At 33.7% G+C, this 18704-nt stretch overlaps 1 protein-coding gene across 2 annotated transcripts in view; it reads left to right on the forward strand.

Annotated features, from left to right (window-relative positions):
- ADAMTS6 (ADAM metallopeptidase with thrombospondin type 1 motif 6) overlaps positions 1-18704 on the forward strand; it is a 137991-nt gene that overhangs the window by 66989 nt on the left and 52298 nt on the right. For both annotated transcript variants that reach the window (XM_059492440.1, XM_059492441.1), the window contains exons 9-10: positions 6226-6372; positions 15473-15614. In XM_059492440.1, the coding sequence (XP_059348423.1) occupies positions 6226-6372; positions 15473-15614 (289 nt within the window). The remainder of the gene's footprint in view (positions 1-6225; positions 6373-15472; positions 15615-18704) is intronic.

The raw sequence follows: 18704 nt of genomic DNA on the forward strand, positions 1-18704 counted from the left end.
ACAAAAACCATAACCAAAATGTGTCCACAAGCCACATAAGACCATACATAATTATTTCTCTCTCTCACTCTCCACCCTCCATCTCCTGCCCCTTCATTTGTTGCTAAATGAACACTGTTTTATGCCTGCTTTTATAATGTTGCAGGTTTTAAAAAGTTTTCTTTGGGGCTTCAGATTTAGTGACATGCATATAAAATAAAATGTCATAAACAAATGGCAAAACCCCCCAATTCTGTGATGTGTTTATATTTAAAATACCTTTCTATTTAAAAGTCTTTCTAAAAGACTTTAAAAATTCTTTAAAAGTCTTTCTCTGCATATCTGAAATACTATTTGAAGTTCAGAATTTGCAATACTAAAATAATTTTTCTAACATCAAAGCATTTTTATCAAGGAAACTGAACATTGTAGCACTTCACAGGTCTTAACAAAAGTGCAAGAATAAATGGGGATGAAGTGAAAGGTTATCATAACCTTCAGGGCATCTTGAATTTCCAAAGGACATCTGATCTCAGAAGTTTGCTTCCTGATTGGAGCAAATACTTTCCACTTTGGCCTACAGCCTAAAGACCTGATGAATTTGCATTATTGGCTTTGTGTAGCTTACAAGCCTTACTTGATGTTACTGTTGTGCCATGAAGGCTGTGAAGCTATGGCAGTGTAATCCAGGAGAAGTTTGTGCTCTGCTTTTTTGTAACAGTCTCACAGAAGTCTGTCATTTCCCTGAAAGAAAGTTCAGGTTTCTGAATGAATTGCATTGTTTTTTAGTAATTTAGAAATGCTGTGCTTTTAAGAGCCTCATTTGTTATTTAATACTAAATGATGCTCCTTTATAAAATTTTTTTTTTTTGGGGTGTTTGGTCATCATCCATAACTGAGGAGAAGAACTATATTTAGGAAGTAAGTAGGAAAAATTATGATAGAAGTGTGCTAAAATTATGTTGAATTTCATGGCAGCTATGCTTTTTTAAAGCTCCTATTATTGAATTAGTTTGTTTCCTAAGTTTTCAGGGCGCTAATATATTTCACCCAAGTTTAAAATTCTGCATTACTTCAAAATAAAGCATTAGGGATACTCCAAACCTCAGAATGATGTCCAAATGCAGGAAGTCAGTAGTTAATATTAAAATCCATGTTAAGACATGGAAATAGAAAGTGAAGTAACTAATTAACCTTTATTCCTCCCTTCAGGAATATGCAGTATTAGGTAGTTTCAATACGTGCTATCAGTGTTTGTAATCCTAAAATAAGAAAATTGATTTTTCAAGATAATACTTTTTGATTATTTTTCCCTTCATTTGTAATGTTATTTAACAGTAAATTTTAATTTTCATGCTGTTATGTAGATACAACCAATACTTTTATAACATTGGCTAAAATTATATGGAGGGCTACATGGGAAGAGGAAAATTCTCTTTTAAGAGACAGTGTGGGGAAAGTATTTACAAGAGTAAAGAAAAAGTGCTTACTTTTTTTACTGGGAAAGCATAAAATCTGATGATTGTAATGTCTCCAACATTTACCATAACCTCATAAAAACTGACAAATATTTCACTCCTAGTAGACACAAGAATAATTAATAAAATTACCAAGTTCACATAGAAATTGTGCTTGGTTCCAAGTAGCTCATAGCTCTGATATTGTAGGGAAAAAAAATCTACTATTCTTTAATAGTAGTTTATGTTCAGATTCACCCACTTTTGCTGAACAAAATAATGTTGAAACATGGTAGTTTTCCCTTTCTTCCCTCGTGTATTTTCTACTGACACTAAGAAAAGGCATATTTAAAGCCATGCCTATATTTACAGAAGTAGGGAAGCTAACAGTTCTAATTTTTCAATGTAGGCCTTAAATAGACATTCTAAGCTATATGAAATACATATATAGATTTAAATTACACTTTCTAAACTATTACGAAAATAAGTACAATACAATGGCAAATTGCTTAAATACAAATTTTCTGAAAATTTTGGGCTCTAATATAATAAACTCAGTTTCTCCAAGCGTATTATGATTCACTATTTAGGTCTTCTGTCAAATACAAGAATACTTGACAAGCATGCCCACACTGTGGCAGAGCTTTACTTTAGAAACTTTTAAAGTATTTTTCGCTGATAGACTTTATGACTCCTCTCTATCCTTTACATCAATCTCCATAAATGTTAGGTCAGCGTGAGACACTGGAGTAATTACTTGCAATGTACCTAGGGTCAAGATACTCACTTGAAAATAGCCCATTTCACTCTTAGCATGTGTGTTCATCTCCTAGTACAGATGATTAGTATCATCAAACCTCTTTAGGTGTAAGTTGCTTTTCTTTCTCTTAGGAGAAGGATGCCAATTCTTTGTTGTGAGGGTATGTATTTTTTGGAGCTGTAAATCAGCTTCAGATAATGGACAGGAAGATCCAGTGCTTGACTTTATGTATTTTTCTTGCTTGTGTTCCTGTAACTTTTTTCCCTGACCTGACTCACAATTCTGTCTGGCACTCTTCTTCCTAATGCTGTTAAGTGGCAGAGCAACATAAACTGCTTTAAAAAAGAAGGGTCAAATTCATATAACTCATGAATTGATAAGAAACAAAAAATCCTAACATTCTCTATTGTATTTAAAGAAATGAAACAGTCTGTGCTTTTCTGAGTCCTCCAAGGCCTAAGAAAGCTAGGAAATTGTTTGATATGAAAATAATTAATACTTCAGCTGGATAGCAGAGATAATTGATTGAGAAATAACATTTCACCTGAGTATCATTTTTGAGGTAACTTAGTGGCTAATAAAGTGCATGGAATACAAAATAGATCTCAGTGAAGAATATGGAGATGCATTCAGATTAGTGTGGATCTGTCTTTTCTGGATCTGAAGTGTCTGAGTAATACATAAGGACAGAAGCATTCTGGATGTCTCACAAAAATGACTTCTGTAATTTCATATGTATCAGCAATAAGTGTTTTGGCAGCCATAACCATAATTGTTTAGAACTACCAAACATGTCAGTAACCAAATGAAACTGTAGGGACCTACCTACAGTGATGGTTTTCTTGCAAGATTAAGGAAGGTTAGACAAGAAGTTTATATTCACATCCTTCCCTCTGCTTAGACTCCAGGGCCTCTGCTTATCTACTGCCCTTTTATTCAATGCAGCTGACACTAGTTATCTCCCCTGTGATTTTTGGGGTTGGATGGTAAGTTGGATGCTTATTACAAATAATTCCCTCAGATAATTTTTTCAGATATAATGTAAAACATATTGCCAAAGGAAAAAAAATTATTCAGTTACAGATGTTAGTAAGTGAAACAAGGCAGTGAGCACTGCTAGGATGTGCTGCTTTAGAATTTTTTAAGAAACATACAAACTAGAGATAATTTGCAGGAGAGTTTTAGTTATAATTTTAAAGTTCTTAAGTGTTCCTGTTTTGCACAATTCTTTAATGTGTTGTAAGTGCTCTCTTGGAAATGAGGAGCATTAGTGCATGAAAATGCAAGAGCTTCTGGGTTAAACATCCTACCTTGACACGGCAGGTGGAAAGATAAGTTCATAGAATGACTTCTGTGTCAGCTGAGGAGATTTCAGTTTCTGCTCACCCATCTGGCTGTTCTTGCAAAATTATACTGGTAGTTTTAGGCAGGCTTTTAAAGCCAATGAAAGGAAGAAGTCTGTGTCTTTTTAGTGAGATTGAAAAAGGTAGGCAAATTATAACAATGGCTCCACAAAGAATATTTTATGTTCCTTACTTTCTTCCCTACCTTTCCATGACAATCCAATTGCAAGCATGCTTTTGTAAAGACATAGTTTTAATGTAATGATGGCCAAATATGACCAGCTTGTTCTGGTGGAAATAAAACTGGTAATTTAGTCAGAAATGTGTTTCCATCTGCAATCCTGCCCACAGGAGAGCAAGTTACTGGACTGTAATGGCATGCTGCCACTACCATCTTTGGAAATGATGACAGTAGTTGTAAAACCCTTCTGCAAACATCAGAAAAAGTTACCTGCACCTCATGATCACATTCCCCTTAAATTCAGAAGCAAGGACAAGTAGAAAAGCCTTCTTGGAAAGGGATGGATGATTTAGGAGAATGAATATTTGTAAAGCTCATTGGAAAGGCATTGATTGAGTTCCCATGTGCATCAGAAATTATGACTTCCATTCACAGACATGCTTTTTATCAGGCATATCACTGCCACTGTCACCAACATTGTCTTTTTCACAAGCAGAGCAGGTAGAAGGAAGATTGTTAAACTATGAAGTTTGTTCTTTTACTTATACACTCAAAAGATAAAAATTTCATTTCCCAGAGAACTGAAGTCTGTAAGATTTTTAACAAATGGAATACGCTAACTAGAGATAAGCTGAATATAAGAATCATCCAAATAGTTTCTATAAAAGAGTAATTCATGGAGATTATTAAAAAATAAGGTTCTCTGTTTTCAGAAATGGTACAGAGACATTTGAAGAATGAATGTTTCTGTTTGAAGTACCCTAAATTCTAGGAAATAATTGCCACTGAGAAAAGGTAAATAAAACATGTTTTTAATTGTAAAATTCTGGTTCAGTTTGTTGCACAGGACATCTAAATTCTTTCATCTCCTAATACAAATGGATTTTGATAAGATCATAAGAAATAACACTGGTCTGAAAGTTTCATTGCATTATGTACCTTTCTCAGATGAATTGATTAAAGCTATGTTTTTATAAGCAAGGGACACCCTTTATTTATATAATAGTCTAAGGTATCAGTTAGACTTTTGCAGTGTATAATACAGTATATGGCTTCTGCATTTGTGAGATAGCACAAACTGAGCCAGATACATGCGGGCATTGCTGCAGAATATCTATTCCATAGGGACATACCCCATAGGTGAGGCAGCCATGCATTTTTGATGATGAAGTCCTTCCTGATCCTGTAGGAATCATCCATCCTTCACACTTGTAGGTTGTTATGATCATCTGAAGAGGTGAAATAGTATTCAGTATATTGAAATTCAGGGTAACATTAAACTCTTGGGGCATTATACCACAATCTGGAGCAATATGTTCAGATTAATATAACACAACTGCACTGATTTCAGTGAATAAAGTGGCATGAGCTGGTATGAAGTGGTATTTTCATCTGAAAAAAGGTCAGTTTCTTTGCTACTACTTCTTGTATGTTCTTGCGTCAGCCCTAAATGTTAACAGAAAATCAAAACTGAGTGCCTCAATCCATTTGATTTCCTGAATGATGAGTAAGAAATCAGAGTCAGTCCTTTTAGCATACAGAAGACTTCAAAGACAGACTTTTCTGTATGATTCTGGGAGTTCAGAATCTCAGTTTTGGCACTGTTTTAATTACTTCTCTGTCTCATTATCAGGGAAGTTCCAGTGTCTCTCACTATCTGCCCCTCTGATTTTGTAAGCTTTTGAGAAAGAGTAAATTTGAATAAATCTTAATATTTTGAAAAATAAGAAATGAGGGAAGAAATTTTTCTCTCCAAGTGATTGAATGGAAATTGATCAAAGACTAAGAACATAGAGTTTTATAATAACAAGAATAAGGATTCTTTAAGAATTTTTTACTAGGGTCATATAATTTTTCTTGAAAGTTAATTTCTTTCCTGAAAATCTCTTTTGGCCAAGTTCCATCCAGAGGTTTCTTATTTTATTTTCTGCTGATTTTTAATTGTTCTTCATTGTGACCTTCTTTGACAAAGCAAAGCTCTAACAGGGGCGATTCAAGTCCCTCTGTGAGTAGATACAGAGAGGGAGTGTCTGTACAGGATGATCCTAGGAATTGCAAAACCCACGTTCTACTTGAATTATCATTGATTGCACTGTGCCTATATATAGTGTATTGTTACAGCAACAGTACCTATTCTTAGTCCTTTTTTACTAATCCAAGAGTCTGCACTGTAATAAATATTCCATATCCAGGTACCATACCAAATAAAGGCTTGAGTGCTCTGTATTTGTCTTGCAATAATACTGTTATGTTTTCTTTAAAAGCTTTAGTAAACCAATAAAATACTTCCAAAAATCCATAAAAGGCAAGAGGGTTATGTCATTGTGCTGTATTATGAGACCTGAATAAATTAAACAGAACTTAACTGACTTTCTACTTAGGAGTTCTCCTGCACTGTGTTCTTTTAGGTCCAACGCGATTGCTGTAAAGGTGACATTATGTTTTAAGCTATATATGATGCTGTAGAAAAGTAATGGCCTGTTTCTCTCCTATTCTTTTGGGCAGTTTTGGTATGAATCATGATGGAATTGGCAATTCCTGTGGGACCAAAGGTCATGAAGCAGCAAAGCTAATGGCAGCTCATATTACAGCAAACACCAATCCTTTCTCCTGGTCAGCTTGCAGTCGGGATTACATCACCAGCTTTTTAGAGTAAGTAATCTCTCAAGAAAAATGAGTTTTCAAAAAATTGACACCGTTTGGGATCAGTTGTAGCAATATACTGACCTGTTCTGATGGTTTACGTTTTTATAATGAATAGACAGAAATACAGTGAGTCATTTAAAACTCCTTATTTCTGTAGGGCATTATTTCAATGTAATGGCAAAAGCTTGTTTTGCTCCATTCACCACCTTAGCAGTTCTCCGCTACTTTTAATCTTCTTAAAAGATTCTGAAATTCTGATCATACCTCATTACTTCATCTGAGAGTGGGAAATAAAACAGGGCAGGATTTGTCTATGGATCATGTTTTGTTAGCATACATAATGTGAGGGAATCTAATGAAGGGAAGATGGTCATAGCCCTGTTTGTTTTACATTTCATTTGTCAGATATTTTTCATGCAATCTTGTGGGTTTTTACCTATCAATGTTCTTTGGTACTATGGCCGAGAATATAAAGATTACGGAAGAGGATGGCATAGATCTTTATATTAGTACCTTAAAATTCTGAAAACCTCTACTTCTGTGGTGATTTTATCCAGAAGTAGTTTGCTACCTGAAATTTCAGTATGAAAAAAATCAGACAATCAAAATACGTCATTCACAGAAATGTATCAATATATACATTTATATCTATTGATGATTCATAATGAAGCTTTGTATGTGTTTTAAATTTTGAAGACAAGTACATATTACCACGAGTTCACTGAGAACAGATTCTTAGCAGATTTGTTTAGATGCTGAAAGATAGTCTTTATTGGAAGCAAATAACAGTTAGTTGGCAGCTTCAGTGTCATTAGTGCAATCCTGCCCTTTAGAAATACAGGTTGTTCAGAAATTCAGACACTTTCTGTATTTTAAGAGAGGGACTTTAACCAGTCAATTGTCTAACCGTGAGGCTACTAAGAAATTAACATCTCCTTTTCTTTTAGGGATCTAACTTCAGAATAAGATGCTGTCTTCTGTATCTTTTCTGAAGGGACTCATCTAGACCCAAGCCTTTAGGTTTGTTCAAATGTAGTTTTCCACAGGATGCAGAGAATCACTGGCTGTCAAGGTGCTTGAACTTCTGTAGAGTCAGTGGGCAGACACTAACATTTAAGTATTGGTGCTATTCAGAGGAAGAAAATTTCTCATCAGTTACTGTAATAGTTTTAAGGCATTTTTTATCACAACTCTGAACCTTGCACCTACACAGTTTCATATACTGGCATGTTTAAGATGAATATTTTCGTCTAAACTAAAGCAGTAAATGAGTAAATCATCTTTGTGTGGTACAGATTTCGCACAATATAATTTCATTTGCTAAGGGGATATATATATATATATATATATATATATATATATATATATATGTATGTATGTATTAATTTAACTCTAGCATTATTTTAAAAAATATACATAGCTATTTTGTTTTATAATTACCAATTACTTATGTTAATTCAATGCTGTTCCTCTTAGTAGTCTTTCTAAAATGTCATTGCAGTCTGGTTTTTTAACTGTGAAAAAGAATATGGTTTTCATATATATCCTGTGATATAATAATATCTGAGATTATTTCACAGCTTTGTAGTTCTAACTGTAAGCTTACTGTTCAGGTATTTCTTTGTAGTATTTGGGAGCTTGTTCTTCTTGTTATACTTCTGCTGTTCTCTGTCTTGTTTACTTCTATTTGTTGCTTTTTGCCAAAAAACTAAATTTTGATCCCATAATTGTCCTGACAATAAGTTGACTGTTAATGAGGACATAATTCAGCATAAAGTGAAGAAGTTATTTCTTATCTATGGATTTAAAGGAAAGGAACATGATAAAATTCTGTGTGTGTGTGTTATTCTGCAAATATAATAGAGCTGAACATTTGTTCAGAATGCTCCTGCACAGTTTCAAATTTTAGCCTGATGCATGCAGTGGTCTTTTGAATTTTTAGTGCCAATTAAAAACATTTTTATGTTGAGCATTTTTACCCTGTTTTTTTAAATTGATTTAGTTTATTATTTACTGTTAGCATCTCTATTATTCTTTTCCATTCCATAGGTTGATTTATGTTTAATTTTGAAATCTGTGGGGTTGCAGTGAAATTGTAGTTGTATTGCTATAAAGCCAGAAGTACTCTGTTGAATCTGGTTCCATAGTTCTAATCTCCTCAGGTTTTTTGAGATACTTCTCTATCATTGCCAGTGTTTGCAACTCTACTCAAAATACTACCAAAAATGAATTTCACAAAAATAATCATTACTGAAGTTACTAAGTGATATTTGTACTAGAGAAAAACAACAACCTATGCATAGGAGATTCAATGATAAATTATTTTTCATAGTACTTCAGCTGTATTTTTGTAACCTGGAATAAAGATGCTATTTTTTTTCAAAGCCACCTTGGACACATATAATGTTACACATCACAATTTTTGTAGATTTTTCTGTTGTATAGAATACAGTGTTATATATAACTTTAATATAACTTTTCTTTCATCTACTAATCCTGGAATCTGTTTTCAAAAATGTCAGATTTCTCAAACATGATCTATTCATTATAAATCTGTGCTTATTCTTGTTTGTGGATCTAATATCCTATAAATGAATTGATAGTTTTTTCCTTAAAATATTTGATTTATTATTTCATAAGGTAGATAGTCTCTAAAACTGTACTTTGTTTCTCTAGTTTCTAGTTTACTCACCAGATTTTATACAATCTCAATGACAACAGGCATCTGTTAGAGTAAAACATACCTTCAGGACAACTGCCAGAACCCAAAATCTCTTTTTACCCATTCACACCTTTCATTAAGACAGGGCAGCTCTGAGAGCAGCTATATTTCAGTTGCAGGTAGTAAACAGTTAGCAAGAATCAAAAAAATAATAGCAAGTTTCATGTGGCAACATATCTGTGATTGCTTTTAGAAGAGTCTGCATCCTCACAGAAAAAATTTTTTTTTCCCTTAATTTTTCTTGATGACTTAGCAATGGGTGAGAAAAATGCTGATTTAGATCTTTAGAGGCCAAGCTGGTTTGGAATTCATTTAGCTGTGTGTAACAAGACAGGTAGGACTTGAGGGTATTAAATGCAGATAACCAAGCAGAAACCAGGTCTGTGAGACCTTTTAAGTGTATATCTTTGGACCTTTGCCCACGTTTGGGCCATACTGTCATGGTACCATGTTAATGCAACTGGAATGAGTTTTGATAGAATTTCATTACACATTCACAGTATTTTATGGTAAGGAAGGCTAATGTGAATTTACTAGTTACCAGCTCAGGTCACCGCTTGCTACAGCAGTTTTACACTGAGTAGTAGCCATGAAAGTAGCCATGAAGTATCACCTGGAGGGTTCAGTCAGATAGTAGTTGGGAAAGCAAATTATTTTTCAGGAGTGCTGGAAAAAGGATGAATATGGCTCAAAGGCTGACATAAGACAAAACAAACTTGTAATGCTAATAGGTCTACCAAAACTCTCAGCAAGGATGATCAACCAGCCCAGATACTGAAATGGCAAAAGGAAATACTTCTTTTCTGGATAAAACATTCCTTGAAGCACATAAAAGCTCTTGTCTGCCAAGCTTAAAATAGCTGTTGTCTATCAAGCTTTTAGGTACAGTGAAAGATTGACATTATTCAGTTTATCAACTGAATTGTTCATAAGTGCTTTGCAATGGCTTTAATTTCACTAACATTATATGGAACTAATTACTGTAGTATTGTCTGAGAATTGGAGGCTTGGAGGGCAGTCTCAGGGGACAGAGATTTCTGTGAAATGAGTAGAAATCTGTAATATCTATTCATAGGAGAAAAGAACCAAGCCTGAAATTTTAGTGGCTGAAAAACAATTAGTATGAATTTAATTCTGTTCAACATGTGTGTGTGTGTATATAACTTCTACATTTTGTTATAAAAAAACTGTGTGATTTCTGGAATCATAGTTTGTTTTTCTTGTGCAGTAATAGGAGAGGAGTTAAGAGAAGCAAGATGGCCAGCTCTGTCTTTCAAAGGCAGGGTTGTCTTTTGAAGATAGAAGAGAACCAAGAATCTTAAATTATTTCATTAAGATCTATCACAGGAAATTCTTGGAGACACTCTATGATTGCCATACAGCAGGATTTAGATCTTAGACTACAACTTTCTAACTCTGGAAGGGAGCCAAAACTATCTTGGTCCAAGCAAGCCCATGCAGACAATATAGGGAAAGTAAAAAAGCCATCATTCAGTGTTCTGGTCCAGATATCATCTGCCCAAGAATCTTAAATGTACAAGTGGATATGCAAGGTAAATATAGGATATGTCTACATATACCTCTTATATTATCTATGGCACACTGGCCAGTTCCCTCATACTCCAGAAATGTAAAGTAACTTCTGAAAAAAAGTATAAACCAAGAATAGCTTTGAAAGATAAGATCAGATCAATCTTATAAAAATTTAATATCTCTTTCTACAAATCAGTGGACAAAATTTGCATGTGTTGACCTATATTTTGGATTATAATTTGCTTATTTTCTTTAAATTATACTAAGATTTAAATTATTTTTTACTAACAGGCAATGAAATAAAAGAAATGTGCCCTCTTTTGGTATAGATTTCTGAAACTTTGAAAGTCTTATGTTTTACTTAAAAGACTCTTTAGTTGATAAAAAGATCTAAGAGTTTCTGTAATTATGGGATAGCAGTATGGCCTTGAGTGTTGACTTTGCAAGTATTACTCTTTGTCTACCTTTTGATTTATTTAAATAGAAGGAAATTGTAAAGGGCAAAATCAGCCTCAGATTTCCATTAACTTATTTGTAGAATATCTGATGAAATAATTGATTGGTCCAGTATTTTAAATGTTAGTATCTCATGAACTCTTAAAATTGGATTTTGGTAGGAGGATGATTATGATAGATGAACAAAGAGATTTTTCCTTATACAGCTGCTGGATATTCCAATGAATAAAATTTAGCTTTGGAACACAGGAAAGCATGGGGGATAGTATGCATTAAAGAAACAGCAAATTACTACCTCCAAGCAAAGGAGCTCCAAGGAACATTGAGTGTGATGAAAAGATTGTGCAAAATTGCAGAGTCTTTTGTATAAAATAGATACTAAGACAGAGCCAACCTTGGCATAAAATAATGGAAAGAACTAGATTTTATCAGAAGAGTGAGAGGTAAATCTGAATTTCCGTAACATTCAAGAAAGTTTTTATTTAGTAATTGCATTTGGCTTGATTTAATTGAAAGTACACCAAATCCAAATCTCAGTCTGTTACTTATGTCCAGATTCTACAAATATTTATGCCTAGATCTGTAGACTACTGAGCAATGTGCAGAGTTGACCCATTAATGTCAAGTAAAGCAGCTTTTGTAACTTGTAGAGAACTGTAACCTAGTGCTTCTAAGAGATCAATTTATACTTATAAATATGAAGTAGGGATTCTGTTTGGAGTCAGATATATTGGCATGTAAATAATTAATGGTATGTATATGTAAAAATGCTCTCTGTTTTTGTTAATAATTTTCACTATTGCCTTTTTCATATTTTATTACTAATTTGGGATCAGAATTAAATAAAACATTATGTATGATAGTTTATGTATTTATGTGTATGATTGTTTAGCTATAACAGGTATTCACAAATATTCACAAATATTACATTTAATTTGTGATCATTAAGTGTAGCTTGCATTATAGTCCACATAATTATTATGAATGAAGTCATTGGGTGACATTCAAAACCAATTTTCAGAGCCAGTGTTCTGGGATATTTTCTTCAGCCATTGAAGGAGTTGGGTTATACTATGTAAGTAGGAATATTTGGGAATAGATACTGTAATAGGAACATAAACCCTGAGAGATCTACATCCATGATTTTTGCTTTTTCTCTTTATTGGTCTTGAATGCAACTGTGATATCTGTGCTGAGGTGGTGATCCTGAGTTTTGTATTCAGTCTGTAAAGATTTAATCCCTGGTTGATATTAATTTGGTTGATCAGTTAGTAGTGATCACAGCCTGAAATCTTAAGCTTTCCTAGAATGTTCTAGTATCCTTGTTATCCTTTCAAACAGAAGAGTAATTTGCTGTCATGTGATGTTAAAATACAAAAAAAAAAAGTTTAAATTATATTGTAGAGTGTTTTAAAATGATCTCTGGAGACACTACACTGGAATACTGGGCTGAAATGACATCAAGCTTAGCTATTTTGTAATTGAAACAAGTCCCAGTATGTCCCATAAAACTTCACAAAATTAACCTAAAGTTAGAAAATGAGAAAAACTGTGAGTACTATTAGTACCTTGTACAGTAATAGAATGTAATGGTCAGTTCGAGGTCATCTTATTTCTGTTGTAGACATTAAAGATTTATCCACGCCATGTTCAAAAATGCAAATGCTCTGCAGGGATATCCTGTAGATTTTTTGACTTGGTGTATATACTACCTGATAAAGTAGAAGATAAAATCACATAGCATAAAAGCAATTATAAGTAGAAATTTTCTAAAAATTGGGGCATTCTTTCCAATCCTTTTTTACATCTACGCTTTTATATGCCTGACTGATAATAACGATTAGATCTCTGTTTATAAAGTTCTCCAAAACCATGAATCTTCTTGGACCCTTTTGGTTCATTCCCCTAGATTTAACATAATTTTTTTTCTCAAGTATCTGGGCTTTGCTTTGATGGAACAAAGAAAGAGAGAACAGGGACATACACACAAGAGCACAAGAGTATTGGACCATTCCCAAGTCCTGTAAAAGTTTTCTGGAAAGGTTAAATGATCCTCAGCCTGTATTCATTCTTTGCACAGCTTTGGTCAGACCTTTCATTACCAATGGAAAGTCTCTGGTTTTATTAATGTGTTTATAAAGACCATGCCATTTCTTTTCCACGATACTTCAGTTCCTGCAATGCAGTATCAAGGGTCAGTTTTGCTCAGCTGCTTGAGATAAATAATAGAACTGAAGCAGAGGGAAAGTCAGAAATAAATTTTCAGTCTAGAGGTCGTGATATAATGTAGCTAGTAAGAGAACAACTTCTCAGTAGTACTTTTCCCAATTACTACAACAATTTTTCATTATGCTGCAAATCTGGTAATTAGAGCAGAAGAGTAATATTTTTGTATTCAATGCAAGGATTTATGACTCGCTTTTCTGCCATTGTATGTCTTGTAGATTTGAATTTACAAATTTAAAGATTTAGAATGGGTTCTGTAATCTAATTTGGGCAGGGGTACATATGCCTGTGGAGGGAAGTCACCAAAGGTAATGGAGTTTTTTCAAATGCTGTGCCCTCAGCTGTCTGTTTACAAGATAGCAGTTTACAGTCATCTTGTAATCTACAGTATTGGAATCTATGGAAGTGTTCCCATTATATGGCAATACTAGCTCAAGCTGTGCCAAATGCTAAACTTCTCACTGCTTGTTTAAGGAAAGATGCTGTCTGTAGTTCAGTCCAGATGCGGAAAAATCAGCTGTATATCAGTTCTTTTAATATTGGAATTATTAACATGCATTCCTCATACATGCAAAATACAACACTGACATATTTGAAAAGATTGAAGGATATTTTCCCAGTTTCTGCTGCTAGAAAATAGATATACTTGCAGCAATTACATGAGGTAGAGGGGAAAATACATGATTTTTTTTATGCCAGAACCACACAGTTGATATTTTAAAAGTAGATTTCAACTGAGTGGATGCGTGGGTATGGTGTGTGTGCAGGCATGCAGGTGAATCACACCAAAATCCTTGGAATTTGTCATCAAATACTGTATTTTTTCCAGTATTTACCTGGTTCTTGCATTAGTTGCTATTTGCCACCTTCTAAAGGTTGGCAGAGGTTGTTCCTTCATTTCTCCAAAGGATCTTTTCTAGTATTTCGAAGACTTGATCACAATAGATTTAAAATAAGAACATAAAATGTGTAGTTAAATGACGCTTTTTGCTCTTTTTTTATCTGCAGATGAAAAGTATAGAAAATTGGACATCTCCAAAAAACAGTGTAGAACATTCACTTCTGAAATTACGTTCCTTTGGCAAGGTGCATGGAAAAGATTTGGAAAAAAACAGAACATAAGTGCTGGCAAAATTGGTAGGAATGTCGGAAAAAAATTTTAAGTGTTGCCATAAGAATTCTTTGAAAATCCTCACTTATTCACATGTGAAATGAAAGTAAAAAAGCATCTGTCCTCTTTTATGCACACTGACCCAATAAAACTGAATAATTGTATTTAGCAAAGTACAAAGTTTTCTAAACAGACCTCAGTCTGGTTTTGGCTTTCTTTGTCATTTATTCCACTACACTAAAATATTGTGGTTGAATATGGGCATATTTTGGGAAAAAATCATCAACCACTGAACAAAACAGTGAATATAAAAAGAAGAAAATATTGAAGTTTGCAAAGATGATTCTTTTGGTTCCAACATGAATTTTTTAGGACTAACTATCAGTACAGTAAAAAAAGATCTTGGACCCATACAATTTTTTTCACTATCGTAGTATAGATAAACTCGAAGTTCCTGCAGAATTTTTACCTCCGTAACCATTTTCTTCCCTCGAATGGAAGAAAAGCTTGCATGTTAAGGTCCTGATCCGATAAACATTTTGTCATGTTGAAACTTGAATGTGTTTTAGTTTTACGAAAACCAGTTGAGCTGCTTCTATCCATAAGATTATATTTTGCTGTTTGAAGGAATCAGAAGGGTAATTTCAAATTTTAAACTGAATTTCTTGCATTTGCTTGTTTTGTTTTTTTTTTCATTCTATGACTAAATGTAGTTGTTCTTCAGTGAAAACAAATAGGAATCCTAAACCAAAAATGAAAATCAGTCTTGTGTGGCTCAGAAATTATCATACTTTTAAAAAGGTTAATATATAAAATTATTTCACAATCTAAAATAAGCATTTTTAAAAATAATAATGATGAAAAATTATTTTAACTTCCTAATTCCGTCTAAATATTTTCTCTTGTTTATATGGGTGTACCTTCTTAGTGTCTGTTTATTGCAATCATATTTGTTTCACACCCAGCACTGTTAAAAGTAATAACTAGATACATAATATCGTTACTGTGATTTACAGTCAGTAGAATTCCTAATTGATTTGGTCCTTTATGTTGAACAGTTCGGGCCGTGGTACTTGCCTTGATAATGAGCCTCCCAAGCGTGACTTTCTTTATCCAGCTGTGGCCCCAGGTCAGGTGTATGATGCTGATGAACAGTGTCGCTTCCAGTATGGAGCAACATCCCGCCAATGTAAATATGGGGTAAGAAGTCTTAATCCTTATGCTGAGTGTTCTGCTTAGTCATTTGTATATATTCCTTTGTAGCATAAATCTGTAGTTAGCTGTAGTAGTGAGCTGCAGATTTCCAATGGCATGTCCAGTGCCATCATTTATAAGCAAAGGGTTAATTTTAATCCTTATGCTGCATCTTTTGCTTGAGCCCTTTGTGTGTGCTGTACACTACATGTGGGTAACAATGAGCTGGGTAAGCTGTTCTTTAATTGTAGGGAGGAAAAGAGCCCAGAACACTCGAGCCCAATCCTTGTTAAGTGTAATTGAGAATTTTCACTGATTTCACTAGATTGAGATCAGGTTTATATTGTATTAATCTTGAAATGTGAAGTCTGTTTTTTTGGCTTTAATCTTTCCATATAAAGTGACATTTTGGAGCTCCTTTTGTACTTGTATTAATTTATCAGATATGATTTTATTTTCTTGTTTGTTTGTTTGCTTGTTTGTTTGTTTTTCCCCTGACATTGAGTCTATTGCATCTCACATTATTCAGATATCTATTTTGAAAGGTGAATTATGGTTCTGGAAATAGTTGAACATGAAGCTAGATAGCTGGATAAAATACTGAGTAGCAAAGTACTAGCAAAGATTTGGCTGCAAGTACCAGTCTGCAATAATTAAAGTAAATAAATTTACAGTAGAAATAAAAACCTTCACATGTAGGTCATTGTGTTACAAATATTTACTTAAAATCTTCCAGCCAGAAGTATGCAGTTAAAGGCAAAAAAGCATTCTGCTATGCTTGTTATGAAATAATCAGCTGAGAGCTCACCAAGTAAACATTGAGAACTTATCTTATGGTTTAAAAAGAAATAGTTTTAATAATTTTAAATTTTTAGATTATTCAGATAAAATAATGAAATAAAACAAGAAATTCCATTTTTAATATTTCTGGGGTGATAAATACAATATTATTTGGGATGCCTCTTTGGCAGTTTGCATTTTGGAAAGGCTCTAAGAACTATGTAGCTGGCTAACTAGCCCTGAGTCTTCTGATTCCTCATCAACCCTCTTTTGGCCTTTATTGTTCCTCTTTAGATTCTCACTTCCCATCACTATTCTTAATGGCCCTATTTCCTGTCTCTTCATCTAAATTATACCATTTTATTTTTCTTTTTTCCTTACAAATTTTCACCACAATCTTATTTGCAGACTAGGGAAATCTGCATCTATTTAATCTATGATTTATAGCACAGTTTTTGGAGACATATTGCATTCTAAATTAAACTGGAAAGTTCATAATGTGCAAAACCTGGCTTTTCCACATATTTGTAGGGTTTTTTAAACACTGTTAAATTGTGTAACCATTGTTGTGATGATCATACTGTACAGTGCATTTTCTTTCTTAAACCAGTTTCTAAACCAGAAATAACTGGAAGTAATGAAGACATAGGTTATCTTTGCTTTTTGCGTTCTGCTTTCTTTTTTTCTTTAAACATTTTTTTTTTGGGGATTCCCTAAGAGTTATGGAAAATATGTTGACACTCAATTGAGGCAATGTCTTCATGAAATGAAGCTATGTCTGCATTACTAGACCTCTGAATTGATATAGGGTGAGGTGTTCCATCACTATTCCATCAATATGAACATAACTTCCAAGTGTCTCAGAAAATAACCACACTGTTTTGATCACAGGATTCAAACTGCATCTATTAATATATAAGTTATTGTAGAAGTCTGGTAGTATCCATTCTAAGAAATAATATGAATTTAAAATAGTATATACATTTAAAATATTATCTGCCACGGCCATAATGCTCTTTCAAGGTGACCATGGTGATTAATATTTTAGAGATTTGAAGGGATAATTTTGAAGCGGGGGGAAACAGCTTTTGGGAGATTGTAGTGCAAATAATAACCTAGTTAGTGCAGAAAATAACCTAGTTAGAAATGATTTCTTTATGTATGAAAGGGTTTCGGGACTGAAGAGTGAAACTGGATCTAAATCCCAGGAGAAGCTAAATTGAATACTCTGCTCAACTCTCTTATTATCAAAAGTAAACAGTCTGTGCTTTGGCTATTTCTTCTCAATGTACTATTCAATGAAGATGCCATTAATAGTTCATGGATCTTTTTTGAACACACACATGTGCAACTATGATGGAAGACGACAGCAAAAACCACCTATTTACAGTGAATGTAGTTCATATACCAGCTCCTTTGAAACATTTCTTTTAGCCCTTTTTATTTAAAGCATCTTATAAAAAAAGGTAGGGAGCGGGTTTTCCAACAGGGAGTTTCATGACCCAATAGGAAATAAATTCCAAGTCTCAGAGAAAACTGCTTGCATTTTTCTCTTGCTCATGTTCTTTACTGGTTTTTAGTGGCAAGCCATGGCAAGAGACATATTTGAACTCTCAAATCAAAATACACGCATGCAGAAAATCTTCTGTGGCCTGTGATGAACCTGTTGATATAATTGGTGTTTTTAAAATAACTTAGAAAATCTTCACATTCTTTCTGCTTAGGAATTCTGCCACATTCTTCTCACCTTTAGAAAAAGTACTTCTTTCAACCACGTAGCTTTAATGCTAGTCTGTGTTTCTTGCCTTTTCTCCCTTATGTCCTCATCTGCTTCCTCTGGGTGTTAAGTTAAACTGTTGCTTTAGATCATATATCCTGTCATCATTCTGCAATTAATTTTTCACTGTTAAAGTTGGAGCTGTTCTTACTTAGGAATGTGAAGTTAAATAACATGAGAGGTGTTTGACCAAGTAAAGCATCAGAACTCAATTACTAAAGGGACTTCAAGTTTCTGCTTTGGTGTGTTTTTGTTTACTGGTGAGGGGACAATCTGGCATAAAAGGGAGCTCTTCAGTTTTAGTACTGTTTTGAGGACTACTCCTAATAAAACTGTTTAGTTGCATTCAGACAGAACTCTTGTAGCAAAAGCACTGCAGCTATTGGTCAGATTTCTCTGTGTTGTTTAGCATATTAAGTGAGACCAGAAGTCAAGGTGATGTCTTAGCTGTTTGAGCTGAAAAAAATAAAGCTGTATTTTAGCAAGTAGACACTGTTTTTTCTAGTGTTACTTGTGCATTGTTCTTTATACTATACTAT

Source organism: Ammospiza nelsoni, chromosome Z (assembly GCF_027579445.1).
Source record: "Ammospiza nelsoni isolate bAmmNel1 chromosome Z, bAmmNel1.pri, whole genome shotgun sequence".
Lineage (NCBI taxonomy): Eukaryota > Metazoa > Chordata > Aves > Passeriformes > Passerellidae > Ammospiza > Ammospiza nelsoni.